The following is a 23,939-nucleotide window of genomic DNA, read 5'->3' as shown; positions in this document are numbered from 1 at the left end:
CCACGAGCTCGTCGACGGCTGTATCACGTTGTCCTTGAGCATTTCTTGAACTTGGCGGCGAATGACATCGCGCTCCTTCGAAGAGATGCGGTAGGGCAGCTGACATAACGGCCGTTGGTTGGCGTCAACTATAATTCGGTGCTTTGTGAGCGGTGTCTGCCTAACCTTGAATGTCGAGGCAAAGCAGTCGCAGAAAGACTGGATAACGCTTTCCAAGCAGCGTTTCTGGTTAGTTGGGAGGTTTGGGTTCACATCAGTGTTTATGGGAGTGGTCGGTTCCTCCACTGATGCCGGGGCTCCGGACAAAGCGTGCTGTCCCACGAATTCGCTGAGTTCCTCGAAATACGCAATAGCTGTTCTGCCAGGCAAACACTGAGGTTCACAACCAAAATTGGTCACCAAGAGTTCGGTTCGGCCCTTGTCCAGTTCAACAATTCCTCGAGCAACACAGACTTGCCGACCAAGGAGCAGCGACATGTTGGTTTCAGCAATGCCACGAATTTTGGTGCTGTTATCGCACTCTACAGTAACAAACATGCTGGATCTTGATGGGATCAAAACGTGGTCGTCACAGACGCATAACTTAGCCCTGCGTGGCTCGGTATCGTCGTCGACAGGACCTTGGGTGGAAAACGACACGATTAGCTCCAGGAGGTTGATAACGGCACCGTACTCTTGAAGGAAATCCAAACTGAGTATGAGGTCTTTGGAGCACTCGGGTAACACAGCAAAGCAGCCAGGGAAAGTAACACCGTGGATCTGGATTCGCAAGTGCAGACACCGATCGGAGTTACCATGTGGCCACCAGCTGTCCGGATCTGCGGCCCAGACCAAGGGGTCAGAACCTACCTCAAGACCGTGGCTAACCGTCTGCTCATTACCGAAAAATCGGCGCCGGTATCCACGAGTGTGGTAACGTCATGGTTGTCGGCGGATACCGGAATTTCGGGGGAGGCCAGTCGGTCGCAGCACGTCGTCGAGGTCGTCGGGTCAGGTCGTCGTCGGTCGGAGCGTCGCGGCGAATCATCGAGTGGAGGCTCTTGACTTGGTCCAGTAGAGGCAGCCCTACCCCCGGAGGACGCCGTCTTCAGTTTTCCCGACGTGGGGACGTACCTCTGAACTGGCCAGAGGATGACGGGCGGCCGGGCGAAGAGAACCGTCTTGGGGATGGCGATCGGGACTGGCGTCGCTGCGAGGTCGAAGATTGCATGTTTTCATCCAGGTACTGTTCGATATCCCGTGGTCTTTCACCGTAGCGTGGTCGAGGTGCGTCAGGTGGAAACCCCCTTAAACCCATCCTGTGGTAGGGGCAGTGGCGGAGGATGTGGCCAGGCTCTCCGCAGTGGTAACAGAGTGGCCGATTGTTTGGCGTACGCCAAACGTGCGCTTTGTTCATGGGGGGCCTAAACTCCTGCGGCACGGAGGGTGCTGTTGCGATTGGCTCCTGCAGGTATTCCACAGGAGCGATGGGGGAAAAGGCTCGCATTGCTGGCCCAGGACTTCGTAGCGCCTCGCTGTACGTCATAACGGAGAGCACCGGGTGTGGAGCGGGGGGTGGCTGCACAACTCGTTGGATTTCTTCGCGGACCACATCCGTAACGGCAGCGACGCTGACCTGTGGAGCTTCAAAGCGAAGTTTCGCCAGTTCCTCATGCACCAGGCTTCTTACAAGCTCCCAAAGGTCCTCGGCGGGCAGCGACGTAGGCGTGTACTGGGACTGAGAAGCGGCTGCTACAGTAGCCTGTCGTCCGTAGTGGGCGCCCCGTTCCTGTAAAGAGCGTTCGATACTCATTGCCTCCTTGGTGAAGTCGGACACTGTTCGTGGCGGGTCACGGACCAGTCCGGCAAACAGCTGCTCTTTTACGCCACGCATTAAGTGGCGTACCTTCTGGGCTTCGGGCATAGCAGTGTCGGCCCGACTGAACAGACGGGTCATGTCCTCGATGAACATCGCGACGCCCTCGTTCGGCTGCTGTGATCTCGAGCGCAGGGCGACTTCAGCTTTCTCTTTTCTTCGCTGCTGGTAAACGTCGCTAGCAGCTCTCGACGAAAAGCCTCCCAGGTGGTAAAGGAAGCTTCGTGGTTCTCAAACCACGTTTTGGCCGCGTCCTGCAGCGCAAAGTAGACGTTGCGCAGCTTGCGCTCGCCGTCCCACTCATTGAAACCCGCCACTCGGTCAAAGCTGGCCAACAAGTCTTCGACGTCCTAGAAACTGTCCCCGTGGAACGGTGGCGGCGATCGAGGTGCATGAAGGACAAATGGCGGGGCACTCCCGGAGTGCTGACTTGTCTGGCTAGCCACGGTGGATGTCATGGCCCTTACCGGCGCTTTCAGTTGGCCGAACTCGGGTTGTAGGCCTCGCAGGCTGCGGCTCGCCTTGTGGACTGGTGTTGTAGCCACGCGTTGAGAGCTGACGTCAAAGGTGTCCTCGAGGTCAGCGTACATGGGCCATCACCCAGCACCTCCACCAAATATGTCACTGAGAAACGGTTGGCGTAAGCAGGGCTGGTTTACTTGCTTTAATTAGACGCGCAAGACGTTGGAACGCGCAAGGCAGCAGGCAGCATGAGAGATGAAGAAGACGAAGCATCTAGCCCCGAGATGGCTCAAGGCTTGCCAACTGCCAGGAAATGCAGTTTAGCCGCTGTATGGCACCACTAGAGTAGTTAGTAGCGTAGCAATATCTTAGTAGTTGGATCTTGAACTTAGACCTTCAAGCTTTTTAGACAGGAACTTTAGTGTGTATTGATCCCAAATATGCCATTTTTGCAAAATCGAAATTTTTGCACTTTTTGATCATTTCAAGACCCGCGTCTCACCTTAAGGGGTGAAGCTGGTCATAAAAAAAATTTTAATACCTCAGTCACAACTATGAAACTTTCAGGGAACATGTGGTTTAGCCTCCCTATTCCAAATATATGTCATTTAATTTTGTGTAGAGCAAGTAGTTGTGCACTTATGTAATACGTTATGTAAGTTTTTTGCCGAGAGCTTTGAAGGAATTCTGCTGCAGGGAACTTACCAAAATGCATCCCATTGGTTTCTCTTGACATTGAAGAATGCAATAAAAGTAAAATTATCGTCCTATCTATCATAGAACTGGTTACACGATTTTGAAGTCGCCACTGCAAACACAAATAAAAATTTTTCTTCCAGCCATGAAGTGGCAACTTCAGAACAATATAACTCAACTTCTATGATAGGCGGCAAGTAATTTTACCCTTATTTTATTCCGGTAAACCAATGACATGTCTTTTAGCAAGTTCTGTGCTGAAAAATTCCTAAAAACTCTCGGCGAAAAGCTTACATAAAATATTACGTAAGTGCTCAAGTGCCTGTTTTGCACAAAATGAAAAGACATCACAGAAATCAGCACGAAAAAAAAAACACTTTCCCTGAAGATTTCAGAATTGTGAATTCACTAATTTTTTTTCTAACAGCAACTTCCCGTGAACCGCCCACACACATCAATTGTAGCCAAAGAAAATAAAAACCGACAGTGCAGAATAAGTATACAGCAGCAAATATGGACAGCCAACAGTCAGCAAGTACATGCCAATGGGAGCCTAATGGCCAGCTTCATCGCAACCTGACTTGATTCAATATGAACTGTCAAAACGCAAATGACGAAGGTGTGTTTCTGACTTCACCCACCTGTTCCTGGCCCGGTACTTCCTGCCCCCTGACCAGAAGTGGTGCCACTCCTGATGACTGCTCCTGGCCACATGAGGCACATCTCCTGTCCCTCAGCTCCGTAGGGTGATGCAAGTCTGGCCTAAACCACAGCCCGAGCTCGTTTCTAAACAGCTGCATGTTGTCCGAAATCTGCCCCAATTTTTCTACTATTGCCATCAGCGCCGCCAGCACCGACCCCATTTGCTGTGGCTGCAGTGGGCACTCTTGTCCAGTTGTGGCACTTTGCTCCGCCTCCTCCGACGAACTCTCCTCCCTTGATGGCCTTGCCCTGCTAGGTAAGTGCGCTGCCTCAGCTGGCTGTGTCCCCTCTCGCAGCTGCCCTGTGCCGGAGGCCGTCAACGTTGCAGCCGCGGAAGTCCGCACTGTCATGGGGCAAACCACAGGGAGCTCGGCTCCAAGGTCGCGCTGCTCGGCTGGTGACGCAGCTGCTGCTGGGTGCGCTGCAATCAGGAACAGGAAATGTGTCACCTGGGTTATTTCCAAAATCCCCACCGAGAGCAGAAAACCTTAAATTGACTTTTTTTTTTGCAAATAGGCATTCAATAGCTCCTCCCCAAGGTTTCAAACAAAAAGTATTCAAAGAGTGCCCCACTTCAAACGCGCCCTCATAAAGAATGGAAAGCATACACCTAGGAAGACACAACTGATATCTCTGCAAAGTTAAATTTAATCAATCACTAACTAATAACGCAATTTGCAAACTACTACGGATATTTGGATGACATTGATGGGCTAATTATACATGCTGGTAAACATGAGCACGAGACAAAGAGGGTCCAACTCCATATCAGGCTCCATGTATTGAGCAGAGACTTCCTTTTTTTCTTGCAATTTCACGCCCCCATTGAGGTGCAGCTATCCTATTTCATTTCCTCCAATGGCAAAAGGTAGCGGTGGCGGAGAAAACTAGGTAAGGGTTAGCTCAAGAAAAGGAGGTAAAAACAAATTTGGCAAAGGCATAGCATTCTTCAACATTTCCCCTTCATTTGCAGGCTTTAGCACCACGCTTTACTTGTGAGCTTGTTAATTGTTTCACCTGGACAATGCATAAGTGCAATGGCGACGATTCTGACACTGAAACCAACCAAAGTATCAAGTGCATCGATGAGTGTCACGTTGGTTGGCAGTCTTTAAATGCATTTCGCCGCAGACGGACCCAGCAGGAGCAGATCGACAGCAATTTCTTTTCTAAAAACGCACTCAATCAAATGGCCTCTCCACTCTTAGGTAAGAGGTTAGGTATAAGCTACAGAAGCAGCCTGCAGACACCTTGCCTCATACGTTCCTCAGTGATGCAAGGTGAAGCTACCCACCCACACCTTGAATGCCGCCAGCAGCACTGTCGGCAGAAATATCTCCCTACCGATTTCCAAATGCACATGCACACACAGAGGAACAAATCAGTCAGTGGTGCAAGTACACAAAAAACCATAGAGAAGCTAGAAGGACAATTAACAAATCAATACTACTTGCAAACCTATCCTGTAAAAGATTTCACCATTGAGAGATAGAAGTGGCCAAGAAATGAGGCATTTTCATAATTAACACTGACTTTGCTTCGCCTATTCGCTATATCCAAAAAAAAGAGACACCCTGCATTCACCTCCAGTTTTGTTTACACTGTCTGTGCTAATGGCTCACACTTTCTAAGAACACTACTCTTAGCTGAAGTATGTTCCTGTCCTACCCCGGCAAAAGAGAAAAACCTCTTGACAAGCAGGATAAAAAAAAATTGTCTGTGCTTAGCGTAACGTTATACTGTTTAAAGGCAATAAATAACTGCGGAAAAAATTGACACTCTGCTGGTCCTAAAAGGAGACTTCTTACTGAACAATTCTCGCCTCATGCGCACCTCATGCTCTGTGACATCCTACCTCTGATCTGAAAATGCAAAAGCCTGGTCGTGGTGAGGCACAGGACACACATGCAGAAAAGCTGGCATCGTCATCGGCATTGGCGTCATTATCCGTGAGCGAAAAATACACGAAAAATCCCCAGAGAAGCAACCTAGGAGGCAGGTGGGGCACCTCGGTCACATGGCTTTTGTGATGTCATCAAAACCTGTCTGCCGGATTGTGAGCAAACTGCCCACCATGGCAGGTGGAATTTAAATTTGATTTCGTTTGATGGGGTTTAACATCCCAAAGCGACTCAGGCTATGAGTGATGCCGCAGTGGAGGACTCTGGTAATTTACACCACATGGGGTCCTTTCACGTGCATTGACATCGCACAGCACACGGGGCCTCCAGCATTTCATCTTCACTGAAATGTGACTGCCACGGCCAGAAGATCAACCTGGGTCTCACACGCCCCACTGCTGGCAGCACCTGCCATTGCAGGGCAAGGAGCGGTAGGAGGAGCCCTTATGGTCGACAATGATCAATTCCACATATATGGTGGCACTAAACCATTAACGCTATCACGTCAAACTCTTCAGGTGGAGCTTAAGTTTCCCCTCCAATTTTCCCTTCTCATCTGCACTGCCACTTACGTCAAACAGAATAATTCTTGAGTGGCAGTGGTTGAGTAAGCATGAGTCCACAAAGAATAAAGGTTTGAACATGGTTGAAAATTTGCACGTAATAACTGCATATGCTCAGGACAGAAAACAATGTATATTGCGACACAACATAAAACTACTTGCAGACCTGTGCACTACTACTACGTGGCGTTCAATTGAGTGGAACAGTACGAGCATGAAATCTGAATTTTTATCACGAATCCTTCCTCTTCATGAAGGGTACTTTCCAGCTGATTTTTAATGCCTGCTTCGAGGAGTCTGGCCCTCCATGGGTAGGCTTTTCCATAGCCACCTTTTCTTAAAGAGAAAAATAACTAGAGTTAAAAGGGAAATGACCATTACACCCCGATTTCACTCTGAAGATCAAAAAGCCTGGATACTTTGAAGTTGCTCCTGCGCCAGCAGTGTGTGAATGGCTGAGGTTCTAACACAGAAGCAGACCACAGCAGCAAGACCACAGTTCAAACAGACACTGACAGGCGCAGCCAACTTTTGCAGCAGGCAGTTGTTGCAATTCAAGTAGAGACAATACGAATCCACAATATGGGCAGTGTCAAAGAACTGGAGAATTATGCCCATGCTCTAGACCCTACAGCTGCCACTGCACCTTTCCAGGCTTATGCACAGTCCACAGATGCTTATATTTTATGATTCAGCTAGATGTGGGCATAACTGTTAGTAAACTGTTTTGCAAAGAAAACATGAAGCAGCAGACAATACCTGGATTCTTTTGCCAGGCAACTTTCTCTGTCAGCATCAAAAAAGCCCCTAAGCTAAGCTGGTGATGACAATCAACAGAGTGGGGATCATGGTGGAAACGGCAAAGGCGAAGGTCTATGTGGAGGTCGCCCGCAAACAATATTGTCTCCTGAGGAGACCACCGAGTCTGGGCTAGCAAATACTATAGACCTCAGGCACACCAGTGACTTTTTTCCAGCAAGAATGTAGCGACAAATCCTAGGCACACAGGCATGGATCATATGACTGCAGAAAGTACATGTTCCTTAGCCAACTTAGCTGTATTCTCACAGATCAGTATGAAGATAGCCATTCTGAAGCACTAACATTGTTGCGTCTAAAAGCCACTTAACCTCCCAAACACAGATATTGCTGCAAAAGAAAATAACTGCAAGAGAATCCTTAAGCATAAGCCAGTGACTGCAACAAAGTGGGGACCATGGTGGAACTGACCAAGCTGGAAGTCAACATGGAGGTTATCTGCAAATACAGTCTTTCGAAGTGACTACAAAGCGTCCATCTGCCGTGGTGGCTCAGTGGTTAGGGCACTTGGATACTGAGCTGAAGGATCTGGGCTTAGTATCAGGAACGGCGGCCGCGTTTCGATGGAGGCAAAACACAAAAGGCGCCCATGTGCTGTGCGATAGTGGTTTCAGTTACTTTGGAGCCTTCCGCTACGATGCACATCATGGGCTTCAGGAAGTAAAACCTTCCAATTTGCAATTTTTTGTAAATCACGTCCAACCTCAAGCAAAGCAGTGGCTTCTTTACGTAGTACTGCAGTGATATGAACATTAGTGGTGTGACACTGGTGGACTGCACTAGACACTGAAAATGGGGCATTAATTATGCTCTGAACTTTTTAAGATTACATTATGCTGCACTCGGATGCATTCTCAAATTCATCCTCTCTCTCACACACACACACACACACGCATGCACACGCACACACACAAATTAAAAAGAGACCAAATCAAATTATTTCTTAATCATGATGGCAGCAGGCTGTTACTGCCGTTTAGCCCAATTACGAAACATATCACCTTCATCCAAGCAACAAGCCTCAGATTGCGATGCTTCGCAGTTACTGCCCATGAATAAAAGTCCATGCTGTCACCTAGTTACTTGTGATGGCATCATAACAATCCTTTGACAGCTTGATATAATGCAGCCATATTGTTCCAACACACATTGAAAGCCTGCACTGTGTCCCTGCCATCCAGTGTTCTCACCCAAATTTTAGAGTACAAGCTGCAAAGTGAAGCCATGCATCAGGTCATTCACAACGCACGCATGGCTCTGCAACCTGCACAAGAAATCAGAAATACTTACGCTCTGATTCAAATGCAGCCTCTGGATGGGGTGACAGGCCAGACTCGGCCAGTTGAGGCAGCAGCGCCGTTGTGGTTGGCTGCACTGGCTCAGATGAAGCTGCAAGTGCCACGGACTCAAGCACAGGGGCCGGAGCAAGCTCGGGGGAAGCCGGCAGAGCCGTCACTGGCGCCTCCTGACCAAGATTTTCCTGCTTCAGTTCACAGCGAGCGGCAGATTCTGCCACCTGACTTAGCATAAAAAGGTCTGGTGGCCAAGCTGTCTGTGGTGGTTCTGACCGAACAAGCACGTCCAGTCCTGTCTCCTGCACAGAGATAGCCCCAAGCGCCATCGGTTCTGCAACGTGCTCCAACATCCCTGCAATATCCTGTGGTAGTTTGGAGGAAGCTGAAGTCATCGTAAGTTCCTCCACAGCTTCCATTACAGGGGCGTGCAACTCCATCTTGGAGACAGCAGCAGACTTCAGCTCTTCTGACAGAGATGCCTGCGTGCTTGCTACCAATACATGTCTGGGTTCAGATGCTTCTGAAAAAGGTGACACCTCCGGCAATAGGCCTGGCTTCAGTGCAGATATAGATACAGGCGCCATTGCCTCTTCAGCATGCTCCAGCTGCATTGCTGTTTCCTGGGGCAGCTCAAAGGATCCTGAAGTCACCATCAGTTCTCTCGCAGCTTCCATTGCAAGATTCTGCTGCTCCCGTTTGGAGGAAGTAAAAGGCTCCAGCTGCTCCTCCAGATATTCCTGCACACTATCCCACGACGGCTGTGTGGGTTGGGGTGGTTCTGAAGTAGGAGTCAGCTCTGGCACAGGCCTTAGGTCTGGTGCAGAGACAGATGCAAGCGCCATTGTGTCGTTGACGGGCTCCAGCATCCCTGCAGTTTCGTGTGGCAGTTTGGAAGAAACTGAAAGTGCCACAAGTTCTTTAACATCTCTCATTTCAAAATCCTGCTGCTCATCCAGAGATTCCTGCATGTGAGCCTCTGACAGTCGCATGGGTTGGGGTGGTTCTGAAGTCACTTCCAGCACTAGCCCTGGCTCTGGTATAGAGATGGGTGCAAATGCCGTTTGCTCTTTGCCATGCTCCTGCCCCTCAGCTGCATCCTGTGGCAGTTCGAAGGAAGCCAAAGGCACCACAGGTTCCTCCAGAGTAGCAGGCTCCAGCTGCTCCTCCCGAGATACCTGCACACAAGCCTCCAACAGTCGTGTGGGTTGGGATGATTCTGGAGGAGGAGTAGACTCCGGCACTGGCTCTGGTGGAGAGGTCTCTGGCTCTGATGGAGAGGCCACTGACAGCGGTGACCAGGCCAGCCATGGGGATTTGGAGGGCAGCTCTGGCAAGGTGACCTCAAATTGGTCAACCTTGCTTTCCTCTCCACCATGTGGAGGCGATGGAGGCAAGGGAGTGAGCGACCGGGGATCCCCCATTTCTGCTATCATGTTGAGCAGCATGCTTCTCTCATCAGAGGCACCATCACCTGCAAGTAAATAACAAAGCAAAGTGCGTTCTCCCATACTAAACACAACCAAATGTAGGGAGAAAACGTGAGTGAAAATGAACACAGACGTAAATTAGTGACCAACCAACATATGTATGAAAAACATTCACCATTCTACCTCGTTCATTTCAGACGCAGATAATCGTAGAACAAAACAAAATAAAAACAAAAATCCTATCATACTACTTGGCCTGGGAAGAAGCTTTGTTCTTGTTCGACGACATCAAAATCAATTTCCAGTGATACAGCCTTTCTTGGCTGAATAGTGTGGTGGGAATTTGCTGGAATTTTTTCCCTTTTTTGGTTCTTGTGAAAATCGAGGCAAAAACCTATGGGGCAGAAGCATGGAGGCTAGTGAAAAGGGTTTAGCTTAAGTTGAGGACAGCACACCAAACTAAAGAAGAACAATAGGTGTAACGTTAAGCTGGAAGTGGGCAGAGTGGGTGAGGGAACAAACGCAGGTTAATGACATCCTAGTCAAAATCAAGAGGAAGAAATGGGCTTGGACAGGGCATGTAATGTGAAGACAAGACAATCGATAGCCCTTAAGGGTAACAGAATGGATTCCACGGGAAGGGAAGTGTAGCAGAAGGCGGCAGAAAGTTAGGTGGGCGGATGTGATTAAGAAGTTTGCGGGGATAGGGTGGTGGCATCTGGCACAGGACAGATTTAATTGGAGAGATATGAGGGAGGCCTTCGTCCTGGAGTGGGCGTAGTCGAGGTGATGACGATGATGGAAATAAAATACCAACACAAGAATATAGAATGAAACCTTATGTCTATTGCGGAAGGGAATTAAAAAACGGCACCAGGGCTATAAAGCCTGCAATAGTCTCTTAATTTGTCAAAAAAATGATTACTGTGAGGAATGCTGTGCCTAACACTAGCAAGACCGTATAGACGGCCATGCTTTGTGAAGTCAAACTCCACAAAACATCAGTGCCTTTGCAGAAACAAGGCACCATGCATCACCAATACGACCAACTTACATTCTTGCTTGATGGCCAAGTAAAAAAAAAAATCATTGGAAATTTCAAATGGAACCAATTCGACTTTCCAATTGGTTCCAAGTGGATTTTACGATTGTAACCAATTGGTTTCAGTTGTGTTTTTAGCCACTTGGCCAATTGGACTCCACTGGATCAACTGGACCAATGAATTGGACCCATTAGGCCTTGGGCAGCTTTTGCATCCAGAAAATATTCATAACATATACATCACAATTAAGTTGTGAAAAATATACGATGTGAGAAATATTTCTACAAGTCAACATATTAATGTCCAAAAGGAAAACTGAGTTGCTTGGACTGGTGCCAATCAACAAATTTTTACCACGGAATTAAAAACCATAAGAATTTATGGATATCAAGGCCAAAAGACAAGCGTAAATCACACACAAGAAACACTACACATTCAGACACTAATAGCATATAAATTAGCTCGATATGTACATGCAAAGAACACATTTGCGTTCCAACTTATATACCCCATTAATGAGGCTCTCATGCTGGGGCCAGTGATGCTTGCCCACTGAGCACGGTTATTTAATTTCGACCACAGTGGTGGTGCAAGTGGTGGATACAACTTAGGCAGTGGTAGTGCAGATAATGAATACAATTTAGCAGGATAAGCTGTTGATAGCTCTTAATATAAAAGCCATGTTACTTCTGCCTTGTTTGCAAATATGCAAATGTTCACATGGATACATTGGGTGCAGTTGTATAGACCAATTGGGTTCACCAGTTGGAAACTCAATTGATCCAAATCTAACCATTTGGAAACTGAATTGGTATAATCGGATACTCCATTTGGACTATCCACTTTGCACACCATTCAAATTGGAAACATCTGTAAACTCAATTGGTCCAATTGGAACCAGCTGATAATCCAATTGGTTCCAACTGTTTTCTTTTCTACTGGGAAGTAGCCCTTCCATTCCTACACGAGCAATGGTTGCATCATTCACTAAACACCTCAGGTCTTTCCTTTCTCGTTTTTTGCACCTTGCTTCAAGCAGAAAGAGAGACCTTTCCTTCAAAGAGAAAAAAAAAGCAAGCAAGGCTGCTTTACAACAGTGTCTTCAGCGACCATTGAGCTAAACAAAGAACAACACTAGACAGGGGTATTCTTTGATCAAATCCTATCGACACCTAGAATAACACTAGGTTGAGATAATGCTTCGACACGGCATTTCTTTTTAAGTATGGAGACCATTAATGTACAGCACCAAAAGATTTAGCACTAACTCACAACCTGCAGACAGTCAAGGACTAGTAGCTAATTAACCCATCTGAAGTACCTAATTGCTGTTTATCTCGATCTAACATTCAGTTCCCTGCTGCCTAGGCAAGGAGCTACTCATAAGCAAAAGACAAGAAGACAAGGAATCGTGGTGCTTTGTCTAAGGAATTCTCATGGGTGGATGTCACCAGAACCCCCAGACAGAAGGCTGCAGAGGAAGCACTATGGTTACATCTTGTACGCTAAGACTAACCTAGATGTTTCTCATGTTTGGCAACAACTTTTTTCCCTATTCATTCCTTTGTCTCCATGGATTGGCCAGCTCTGCCATCCATACTGGAGCCCGTGAATCACATGGTTTGTTAACCTGTCAATGATGCTGTCACAATTAAGTTGCAGCGGTATACCAACTGTAGAAGAAAAAAATAATAAAGTTGAGAAGTGGATTGTTACAAAGTATGGTCCCTGGTCACTGTATGCCATCTAGCTGTCGTGACAGTCAAGGAATCAAGGCTCTACAGAATTCAGTTGAATGCTTATGTAGGCTGTTCTTGATTATCTTAAATTTTTAAATTTTAACACTATGTTCCAATGTCAATAAGCTCCTATGTTTCTCTCTGGCATATGAGTTATTCTTCGAACTTTGTGAAAATAAATGCTTATATCAACAGGGCTATAAGTGGAAACATACAGACACGGAGACTGGGGCCATCTACGCAAATGACAAAGGGACGTGACTTTATTAGGATTAAGTAAAATGACTTGCTTTATCATAAACATGTAATGTTCAAGTGAGGCACTGGGTAGTTTTGCCTGGAAAAAAAAAGGACAGAAAAAAGTTCTGCCTGAAGGCATATGCCGTGACTGTGATTTACGCTTTTTCGGACAGCTCTAAACTTCCCTCCATTCGCATGAAACCATATTGCGACCTACGCAAACAGGAGCATACAGTAGGCATAAGCAGCTCTGCCCCAATTTTGGCGTGAATATAAGTGCACTCAGGGTTAGCAGCACTCATGAGCAGCACATTTTTGGTAGTAGCACGAGGAAGAACGTGATTCCAGTGGTGAGAAAACATAAGAGGCCAAGCAAGCATCTCACCATGGGCTGTTGGGTGCTTGTGCCCTTGTGTTACAGTCATGCTGCCTTCTGGCGTCTCAGTTCCAGTAGCCTGGTCCAGCCGCGAAATCGTTGCCGGACTGTGCTCGGAGGGGAGATGTCTAATCCGTCTCTTCAGCCATGGTCTCCCTGTATAAGGCATTGACACGACATTTGAAGCAGTACCCAGTATGGACAGCTGCATTGCTCACCATCAAGTCATTGCAATATGCTCAGCTAAGCTCGGTGTAACGATGTTTTGCCACAACTGCCGTAATTATCCCTGCACTATGGTGTTGCGCTGCATATAAGAAAATCGCTATCATTCGCATGACATTTGAATAGTAGGAGCTAAGTGTCATGCTCTTCCACACACACACGCATGCACAAACACACGCAATTATCCCTGCACTATGGTATTGAGCTGCATATCAAAAAATCGCTATCATTAGCATGACATTGGTCTAGTAAGAGCTAAGTGTCATGCTCTCCCTCTCTCACGCATGCACACACATGCACACACACATTAAAAAGAGGCCAAATCAAATTATTTCTTAATCATGATGGCAGCAGACTTACTGCCGTTTAGCCCAATTACGAAACATATCACCTTAATCCATGTTTCTCGCGTTTTGCAAGAACTCTTTTCTCTATTCATTCCTTTGTCTCCATGGATTGGCCAGCTCTGCCATCCATACTGGAGCCCGTGAATCACATGGTTTGTTAACCTGTCAATGATGCTGTCACAATTAAGTTGCAGCGGTATACTAACTGTAGAAGAAAAAAATAATAAAGTTGAGAAGTGGATTGTTACAGAGTATGGTCCCTGGTCACCGTATGCCATCTAGCTGTCGTGACAGTCAAGGGATCAAGGCTCTACAGAATTCAGTTTAATGCTTATGTAGGCTGTTTTTGATTATCTTAAATTTTAGCACTATGTTCCAATGTCGATCAGCTACTATGTTTCTCCCTCGCATATGAGTTATTCTTCGAACTTTGTGAAAAAAAATGCTTATATCAACAGGGCTATAAATGGAAACATACAGACACGGAGACTGGGGCCACCTACGTAAATGACAAAGGGACGTGACTTTGTTAGGATTAAGCAAAATGACTTGCTTTATCATAAACATGTAATGTTCAAGTGAGGTACTGGCTAGTTTTGCCTGGAAAAAAAAAGGACAGAAAAAAGTGCTGCCTGAAGGCATATGCTGTGACTGTGATTTACGTTTTTTCGGACAGCTCTAAACTTCCATCTTCCATTTCCTTAGACCTCTTGTAGTTGCCAATGGGCTGTGCTGCATATACACACATATGAAAGAATGCAAGTCTTTGAAACAAGCTGCAAGATGCCTTGCTTCAAGTGACCACCTCAATACCAAGGCCCTAACTGTATGGCACTCCAGACCGGTTATGGGATATACGCTATGGCAAAAGCATTCCAACCAGCAGCCACATAGATACATGTCTAAGCTTCTCATATACATTGTGTCATGACACATGTCGTAAATGTATGCAAGGAAGGACTGCCCCTGTCTGCGGTCAACTGCAAGAACGTATTGCAAGAGTAGACCATTCCCGCTCTGCAGGTAGCAGCTGTGGTTATTTACCGCCACTGGTGTCTCGCCTTCACCAGCTGCTCTTAGTTACTGCAGAATCTGGCGGCACTGATCCCCTTCAGTTCGGACTGGTAATAATTGCTGACTGCAGTCACCACTTGTAGTACGACAAAAAAAAAAGGTGCTCCCTCGGATTTGCCATTGTTAAAAAGGTTTTATGATGAAACGGCCCCCTCGGCAACACTTCGAGAGGCTTTTCAGCATCCTAGCAGAACAAACAGGAAAACCCATACTGGGTGACAAAACGTCTGTCACCTATGTCCTAAAGTCTGGGCAAAGTTGGAGGCGCCAGGTATGTAGAACCTATAAACAACATCAAACCATATTGCGACCTACGCAAACAGGAGCAGCATATGATAGGCATACGCAGCTTTGCCCCAATTTTGGCGTGAATATAAGTGCACTCAGGGTTAGCAGCAAGCATGAGCAGCACATTGTTGGTAGTAGCACGAGGAAGAACGTGATTTCAGTGGTGAGACAATATAACAGGTCAAGCAAGCAACTCACCATGGGCTGTTGGGTGCTTGTGCCCTTGTGTTGCAGTCATGCTGCCTTCTGGCGTCTCAGTTCCAGTAGTCTGATCCGGCCACGAAATCGTTGCTGGACTGTGCTCGGAGAGGGGACGTCTAATCCGTCTCTTCACCCATGGTCTGCCTGTATAAGGCATTGACACGACATCTGAAGCAGTACCTCTGAAGCAGTACCATCTGAAGCAGCAGCATGAATTAACTATGAATCTATGAATGGATGGTTTGGTTTCCTTGTGTTGTTGGAACTGTATACATGCCTCGTTCCAAACAATAAACACCAGTTGAAAGTCAGCGCTCGTGTGTGTCGTGTCTCCCTTCGTGTCCGTGTCTTAGTGAGCGCTGTTCTGGTTATAATGAGTTACCAACTCGCCCAAGGATCTGTTTTAACCCAGTATGGGTAGCTGTCCACCATCTAGTCATTGCAATATGCTGAGCTAAGGTCGGCGTAACGATGTTTTTCCACAACTGCCGCAATTATCCCTGCACTATGGTGTTGAGCTGCATATTGCTATGATTAGCATGACATTGGTCTAGTAGGAGCTAAGTGTCATGCTCTCTCTTTCTCTCGCACGCACGCGCGCACACACACTTAAAAATTAAAGAGACCAAATCAAATTATTTTTAATCATGATGGTAGCAGGCTGTGACTGCCGTTTAGCCCAATTACGAAACATGTCACCTTCATCCAAGCAACAAGCATCAGATTGCGATGCTTCGCAGTTACTGCCCATGAATAAAAGTTCATGCTGTCACCTAGTTACTTGTGATGGCATGATAACAGTCCTTTGACAGCTTGATATAATGCAGCCATATTGTTCCAACACACATTGAAAGCCTGCACTGTGTCCCTGCCATCCAGTGTTCTCACCCAAATTTTACAGTACGAGCTGCAAAGTGAAGCCATGCATCAGGTCATTCACAATGTACGCATGGTTCTGCAACCTGCACAAGAAATCAGAAATACTTACGCTCTGATTCAAATACAGCCTCTGGATGCGGTGACAGGCCAGACTCGGCCAGTTGAGGCAGCAGCGCCGTTGTGGTTGGCTGCACTGGCTCAGATGAAGCTGCAAGTGCCACGGACTCGAGGACAGAGGCCGGAGCAAGCTCGGGGGAAGCCGGCAGAGCCGTCACTGGCCCCTCCTGACCAAGATTTTGCTGCTTCAGTTCACAGCGAGCGGCAGATTCTGCCACCTGACTTAGCATAAAAAGGTCTGGTGGCCAAGCTGTCTGTGGTGGTTCTGACCGAGCAGGCACGTCCAGTCCTGTCTCCTGCACAGAGATAGCCCCAAGCGCCATCGGTCCTGCAACGTGCTCCAACATCCCTGCAATATCCTGTGGTAGTTTGGAGGAAGCTGAAGTCATCGTAAGTTCCTCCACAGCTTCCATTACAGGGGCCTGCAACTCCATCTTGGCGACAGCAGCAGACTTCAGCTCTTCTGACAGAGATGCCTGCGTGCTAGCTACCAATACATGTCTGGATTCAGATGCTTCTGAAAGAGGTGACACCTCCGGCAAAAGGCCTGGGTTCAGTGCAGATATAGCTACAGGCGCCATTGCCTCTTCAGCATGCTCCAGCTGCATTGCTGTTTCCTGGGGCAGCTCAAAGGATCCTGAAGTCACCATTAGTTCTCTCGCAGCTTCCATTGCAAGATTCTGCTGCTCCAGTTTGGAGGAAGTAAAAGGCTCCAGCTGCTCCTCCAGATATTCCTGCACACTAGCCCCCGACGGCTGTGTGGGTTGGGGTGGTTCTGAAGTAGGAGTCAGCTCTGGCACAGGCCTTAGGTCTGGTGCAGAGACAGATGCAAGCGCCATTGTGTCGTTGACGTGCTCCAGCATCCCTGCAGTCTCGTGTGGCAGTTTGGAAGAAACTGAAAGTGCCACAAGTTCCTTAACATCTCTCATTGCAAGATCCTGCTGCTCATCCAGAGATTCCTGCATGTGAGCCTCTGACAGTCTTTTGGGTTGGGGTGGTTCTGAAGTTACTTCCAGCACTAGCCCTGGCTCTGGTACAGAGATGGATGCAAATGCCATTTGCTCTTTGCCATGCTCCTGCCCCTCAGCCGCATCCTGTGGCAGTTCGAAGGAAGCCAAAGGCACCACAGGTTCCTCCAGAGTAGCAGGCTCCAGCTGCTCCTCCCGAGATACCTGCACACAAGCCTCCAACAGACGTGTGGGTTGGGATGGTCCTGGAGGAGGAGTAGACTCCGGCACTGGCTCTGGTGAAGAGGTCTCTGGCTCTGGTGGAGAGGCCACTGACTGCAGTGACCAGGGCAGCCATAGGGATATGGAGGGCAGGTCTGGTAAGGTGACCTGAAATTGGTCAACTTTGCTTTCCTCCCCACCATGTGGAGGAGATGGAGGCAAGGGAGTGAGCGACCGGCGATCCCCCATTTCTGCTCTCATGTTGATCAGCATGCTTCTCTCATCAAAGGCACCGTCACCTGCAAGTAAATTAACAAAGCAAAGTGCATTCTCCCATACTAAACACAACGAAATGTAGGGGGAAAACGTGAGTGAAAGTGAACACAGACGAAAATTAGTGACCAACCAACATATGTATGAAAAAAATTCACCATTCTACCTCGTTCATTTCAGACACAGATAATCGTAGAACAAAAAATAAAAAAAATCCTCTCATACTACTTGGCCTGGGAAGAAGCTTTGTTCTTGTTCGATGATATCAAAATAAATTTCCCATGGTACAGCCTTTCTTGGCTTGAATAGTGTGGTTGGATTTTGCTGGAATTTTTCCCTTTTTTGGTTCTCGTGAAAATCGAGGCAAAAACCTATGGGGAGAAGCGTGGAGGCTAGCGAGAACGGTTTAGTTTAAGTTGAGGACAGCACACCAAACTGAAGAAGAACGATAGGTATAACGTTAAGCTGGAAGTGGGCAGATTGGGTGAGGGAACAAACGCAGGTTAATGACATCCTAGTCAAAATCAAGAGGAAGAAATGGGCTTGGGCAAGGCATGTAATGTGAAGACAAGATACCCCGATGGCCCTTAAGGTGGGTTCAGACAAGCGGACCGAATCGCGTATGGCCCGCGCGCGTCAGCGCGGTTATTGTGACACGTGACCAAGCATCTGTCAGTCGGTCTGGACGTCGAGCATTCACACGAATCCAGCGTACAATCTGCACGTCCTCTCTCCTGCAGCGTGCTAGCGGAACAAACAGGAAAACCCATACTGAGTGACAACACGTCTGTTACCTATGTCCCACAGTCTGAGCAAAGTTGGAGGCGCCAGGTATGTAGAACCTATAAACAACATCAAACCACATTGCGACCCATGCAAAGAGGAGCATATGGTATGCATACGCAGCTTTGCCCCCATTTTGGCGTGAATATAAGTGCACTCAGGGTTAGCAGCACGCATGAGCAGCACATTTTTGGTAGCAGCATGAGGAAGAACATGATTTCAGTGGTGAGACAATATAACAGGCCAAGCAAGCATCTCACCATGGGCTGTTGGGTGCTTGTGCCCTTGTGGTGCAGTCATACTGCCTTCTGACGTCTCAGTTCCAGTAGCCTGATCCAGCCGCAAAATCTTTGCTGGACTGTGCTTGGAGGGGAGACGTGCACACCGTCTCTTCAGCCTTTGTCCACCTGTATAAGGCATTGACACGACATCTGAAGCAGTACCCAGTATGGGCAGCTGCATTGCCCACCATCCAGTCATTGCAATATGCTGAGCTAAGCTTGGTGTAACGATGTTTTGCCACAACTGCTGCAATTATCCCTGCACTATAGTGTTGAGCTGCATATAAGAAAATCGCTATCATTAGCATGACACTGGTCTAGTAGGAGCTAAGTGTCATGCTCTAGGTTACTTGCCACATCAGTTCTGTAGCACCTTTCAGTGTTTTTGTTTACCCATGATACACAAGGGTTTTAACCGTTACATATGGTGCATTGATGGCTGCGAGACAACAGCTAACTAACTTCATTTACTGGAAGGCGCAGCCTCCAGAACAAACGAAAGCAGAAAAATACCTTACTATTATTTATCTTTTATTGTCTCTTGTCAAGTAGAGTAGTTACTAAGCATTCATTTCAGACAAGAGATAATTTACCAATCTAGAAGACATGCCACCAGTGAGAGCCAAACCAACGACCTATATGTTGTTTGTGCGACCCTACAACTTCATTAGCAGGTTCAGCTCTTTTCTTATACTTCGTTACATCTTCTTCTGTCTGAAATGATCACCCAATTACTTTTCCACTGTTCCAGCGACAATAAAGAATAAATCACAACAGTAATGTTTCCCTATGCTTTCCTTGGTTTCAAAGACTGTTAGGATCTTTAGTTTTTTGTATGCGTTCTAATAAAACCTTTATCTTACCTATTCTCAGCTATACATGTACACAATAAAGGAGCTTAAGCTGATAACTTCCTGTTTTGTCCCCCACCCCTGAAATACAGCTGCCTCGTTCTTGCTTGCTATGGTGTTGACGTACAAATGCGAACGCACCTTGGTCTCTTGGAGCCTCCGAGGCTGCCTGGTTCCATGTCCGCCCATATATCAACGCTCTGGAGCAGTTCTGCACACATGCAGAAACCACACGATGAACACATGAAGAACACATTCAATACACCTCTTTTAGAACCAATGCATGCAAGCAAATCTGCTGCAAGCTTTCGGATTCCTCCGCAGAGGCAGAAAGAAGGCCAAGAACACTCTGTGCCAGGTTCTCCCCGACCATAACCAAAGCTCTTCAAATTGTTGAACTGGCCTCCTTCATGCAAGACGGCGACGAACACACACAAGAGGGCCCTGGTGTCACCTCCTAAGCACATCGTCTGCCAACAGTTACAGACTGCCTCATATTGCTTCCAAGAAAATTATACAAAATGCTTTACTCATGGCTGCAGTCAGCTAGCTGCGCTAATCCTCATTCGGTCATGGAGCTGAAAAAAATTTCTGATTACATTTCGAGGCATTGTTCAAGACAGGCTGCTCCTCTTTTAGTTATCTAATACACAACAAAATGCAAAAACTGCCCTAAGACTGGAATAATCACAAAGTGAACAAGGGAAAGGAAAGTCTCAGATTGCTTGCCAATGTTTCGACAAGAGGTCTTGTCTTCGCCTGGGCATCCATCACTGGCATCCAAAGTGATGCAAGTATTTAAAGAAAGTGATTGTACAGTATTTTTAACCTTCACTTGCTGTAAGATATGCTCGAACACTTCCTGTACTCTAACCTAGGTAAAGCACTTCTAGGAAAATATCATTTTTCTCCTGGTCAGCACGGTTTTCCCTCCGGTTTATCATGCACAACACAACTAAATGAACTCGGATGGGAACCCGCACTACGCTAAAAGCTATAGCCCTGGGCATAGATGCATCAAGATCAGGTGAGCAATAACAGGGACTAGTTGGTAGTTCATCGTACACAAAATCACACCAGACTGATCACTAAAATGAGAAGCCACATTTGTGCACCCTTGTGTATTAGTCATCACCCCGGTGAGGTTTTCTGCACAAAGATTTCAGGAGCTCAGAGAACAAATGCTGTGATAACTCGGACTCGTTGCTTCGGTTGAGCAATACGTAGCATATAGTGCCTAGATATGTTTTATTAGAAGCATACCTCCCAAGATAGCAAACTAATTTGCACCAGACATATTTGCAACCAGTTTAAAAACTGATCAACAAGTATATGCACAATCTTCTTTTGCAAAAAAATTGCCACACCTAGTTAGCTTTCATTTTCATAATAATCTCGAGAGGATAAGCAATTGTTTACCCTTGCATAAACAGTACGTTGTTCTGAACAGTGTAACATCAGATCTATAAAGTGCACTTTTATTCCTTGTGTTGTGAGGGCCAGTGTCAGTGCCGCGAGCAGGTGTCAAAGTGGAGCACTGTGGAACAAGCTGATGGGGACGGCAACGCGGTGGCCTGGGGGAAGGGCGCAGGAACTGGACATGCGTGGTGCTTGGTATGAGCGGGGAGGACTGCCGCGGTGGAGACATACACGTGCGTGAACTGCGGCATGCGAAGGACACCGGCATGGGGGAGTGCGCGACGGTATATGACCTTGGTCTAGTAAATAAACTTTGAGGCCTAATAGTGTCAATAAATGACTGAGCAGCAGACCTTCCATCCACCATCATCAGGCCATACGCTAATGACTGTGCTGTATACTGTCCAATCAAATTCCTTGACGATGTGTCTATTTTGCAGTCTAAAGTCAAAAAAGTCTCTCTCTGGTGCAATCTATGGCAGATGACTTTCAGTACTGAAAAATGTTATGTGCAGTTTACAAAAAGAAAGGATGAAAAAAGCCCTCCCTTAGCTCGTGTAAAACAAATAATGTGGTTTGAACTACAGAAACTGTTAAATATATTGAAGTTACATTTACTGAAGTGCTTCACTGGCCTAATCATACTAAATTACAGCAAAAAGCTTATTGTTTTTTACCAAAGTGATTTTTAAGCACACTCAGTCATCCTTGAAAGTAAACATACCTGACTAACATTATGTCTGCCTTAGAATATGAATGTATAACTTGGGATCAACACAAAAGAAACCTCACAGATAAAATGGAACAAGCGCAAAAAAGGAAGCAGTACGCTTTGTCACAGGAAATTATAATTTTGCTGGCAGAGGCTATGCAATGTAAGTAAAGCCCTTCGTTTTTCATGTAAAACCCACTTTTACCTGGTTTTTGCACACCGAACTTCTTTCTTAAGAATCAGGTCAAACCCGATTTTTCCCTGAAAGTGGGCCGGCCTTCTAGACCATATTGGTCTTCAGCTCACAAAGCTCAAGACACCACAAGAAAATTTGTGGATATCTAAAGCTTATTGCAGAGGGGTGTCTTTGGTCAATCAAGGACCCTGAACCTCTTTTAATTCTTGTTCTTATGAGGTGGACGAATCTGAGGACAAGTTCGAAAAGGACGATGTAGAAACGAGAGGCCAGAACATGGGTGCCGGCAAGACGTTGTATATCAATTTCGCTTAGGAAGCACCATCCACGCTGACAACACCCTGACCCAACACCTTCCGCATTTAAAATCGTCGCTATGATGTTTAATGTTTTCACATAATACAAATAATGGCAGGATGTGGTATTGCTCAGACGCGGGAGTCTCTCATGGGAGACTGATAGAGTATGCGATGGAATATTTGTAACAGGGTATAAAAAAATCTTAACTAGTAAATAACTTTTTACTGGAATCTGCAATTTCCATTTTGTTTATGAAATATTGAGCAAAACAAGAAAATTTCGTGTCTAGCAGAAAAACAAATCATTGCCATTATACTGTCTTGTGTACCAAAAAAGCCCAAACTACGTAAAATTTTTTTTCTGAGTAACCCAATTTTCACCCAAATTTGAGCTAGAAAAATATGGTCGGTTTTCTACACCCCCCACATCGAAAAGAAAAAGAACCCAAAACGAAGGGCCCTGAATATAAGGAGGTCTAGGTTAGAAAATGTTCGCTATGCACAGAAAAAAAACCTGATCAAAATTTCACAACACGTACGTTCTCATCATACTCGAGCAAAAGTTCAGCCTGGCAGGGTTAATCCACATGCATATCTCAAGCCTTGGCGGTGCCTTGAATGTACACACAAAATCTGGCAGACAGTTCTTCCCTAACGAGTTCTCCACGCTTTCTGCTATGGGCCTCCAGGCATACATAAACATGCGACAGTGTTTTATAGATCATATTTAGTTAAATACTTGCATGACAGAATGCACCTTTAAATCAAAATTACAAATAATCTCATGGAAAAGCACGAGACACTTGGGAGCTGTTTGGCCGCAGGAAGCAGAAATCTGGTTTAGACAAATCAACCAACTTGGAAGCCTGCTCAGAGCACCCCCATTGTTTCGCACTTCTTAAAACACCCACTATGTGCGAGCACAGTGGTACTTGGGGTGCGGAGGCGGTGCATTTTTTCAAGAATTCCGTTTAAAACAAATGCGCATCATATGTACGTGGGTTCTGATTAGGGTACACACAAATAAAACTGGCACAGGTAGAACACTGTTCGTTAAGAAGCAGCAACAAATTTCGTCTAGGAGAGACAATACATACCAAGAAAATTAGACCGTACCAGTACCACATATAATAATAGCTTTAAATAATTCTTTTTCCTAACACAGTTAGCAACTGGGAGTAGCTCCCTAACAAAGTGATGGCTGCACTTCAAATCAAAAGCACAACTGAGAGCATTGTTCACAGATGCTCCTTAGTGATGATCAGATTCGCTGATGTGTTCTGCTGCTCATTGAGGCATGCAACAATACCTTTAATTTCTTCCCTTACTCTCCGCTGTCGATGTTCCCCGATTATTTGTTGATATATGAGGCGTCCCTGGGAAGCCGATTGCAATTTTTTAAAAATAGGGTGTTTGAGGTAAAGAGAAGCTTTTTGCAGCATGGTAATACCAGTGTTGGTGAACGTCAAAAAACAAGTAAATCACGTGAACTAGTAAAGTGATTAACTAAATTCTAATAGTTAACTGTAAATATTACTGACAGGCATCTGGTTGCAATCAGAGATTTGTAGCTGGCCATTAGTAACGGCCATATCAGTATGATTTAGAGAACGCGGTTACCCTCAGCGCTGTGGCTCGACAAGATTTGGCTATTTCGACTAGTTACGAGCACTGGAGGGGTTGCTTTGCCTGCATGCTTTTCAAAAG

The 23,939-nt window shown here is 46.3% G+C and overlaps 2 protein-coding genes across 3 annotated transcripts in view; both read right to left on the bottom strand.

Annotated features, from left to right (window-relative positions):
* LOC144111869 (uncharacterized) overlaps positions 1 to 8,708 on the bottom strand; it is a 43,337-nt gene extending 34,629 nt beyond the window's left edge. For both annotated transcript variants that reach the window (XM_077644897.1, XM_077644896.1), the window contains exons 1-2: positions 8,289 to 8,708; positions 3,655 to 4,136 (exon numbers count right to left, since the gene is read on the bottom strand). In XM_077644897.1, coding sequence (XP_077501023.1) covers positions 3,655 to 4,136; positions 8,289 to 8,685 — 879 coding nt within the window. In that variant the 5' untranslated portion in view covers positions 8,686 to 8,708. The remainder of the gene's footprint in view (positions 1 to 3,654; positions 4,137 to 8,288) is intronic.
* Positions 8,709 to 8,750: 42 nt separating this feature from the next.
* The window catches only part of LOC144111876 (uncharacterized), a 41,064-nt gene continuing 25,875 nt past the window's right edge, over positions 8,751 to 23,939 (bottom strand). The window contains exons 8-14 of the mRNA XM_077644903.1: positions 19,748 to 19,817; positions 18,735 to 18,881; positions 16,242 to 17,717; positions 15,251 to 15,397; positions 13,128 to 13,274; positions 8,830 to 9,764; positions 8,751 to 8,756 (exon numbers count right to left, since the gene is read on the bottom strand). Coding sequence (XP_077501029.1) covers positions 8,751 to 8,756; positions 8,830 to 9,764; positions 13,128 to 13,274; positions 15,251 to 15,397; positions 16,242 to 17,717; positions 18,735 to 18,881; positions 19,748 to 19,817 — 2,928 coding nt within the window. The remainder of the gene's footprint in view (positions 8,757 to 8,829; positions 9,765 to 13,127; positions 13,275 to 15,250; positions 15,398 to 16,241; positions 17,718 to 18,734; positions 18,882 to 19,747; positions 19,818 to 23,939) is intronic.

Source organism: Amblyomma americanum, unplaced genomic scaffold (genome assembly GCF_052857255.1).
Source record: "Amblyomma americanum isolate KBUSLIRL-KWMA unplaced genomic scaffold, ASM5285725v1 scaffold_12, whole genome shotgun sequence".
Lineage (NCBI taxonomy): Eukaryota > Metazoa > Arthropoda > Arachnida > Ixodida > Ixodidae > Amblyomma > Amblyomma americanum.
This window is presented reverse-complemented; position numbering and strand designations above follow the sequence as displayed.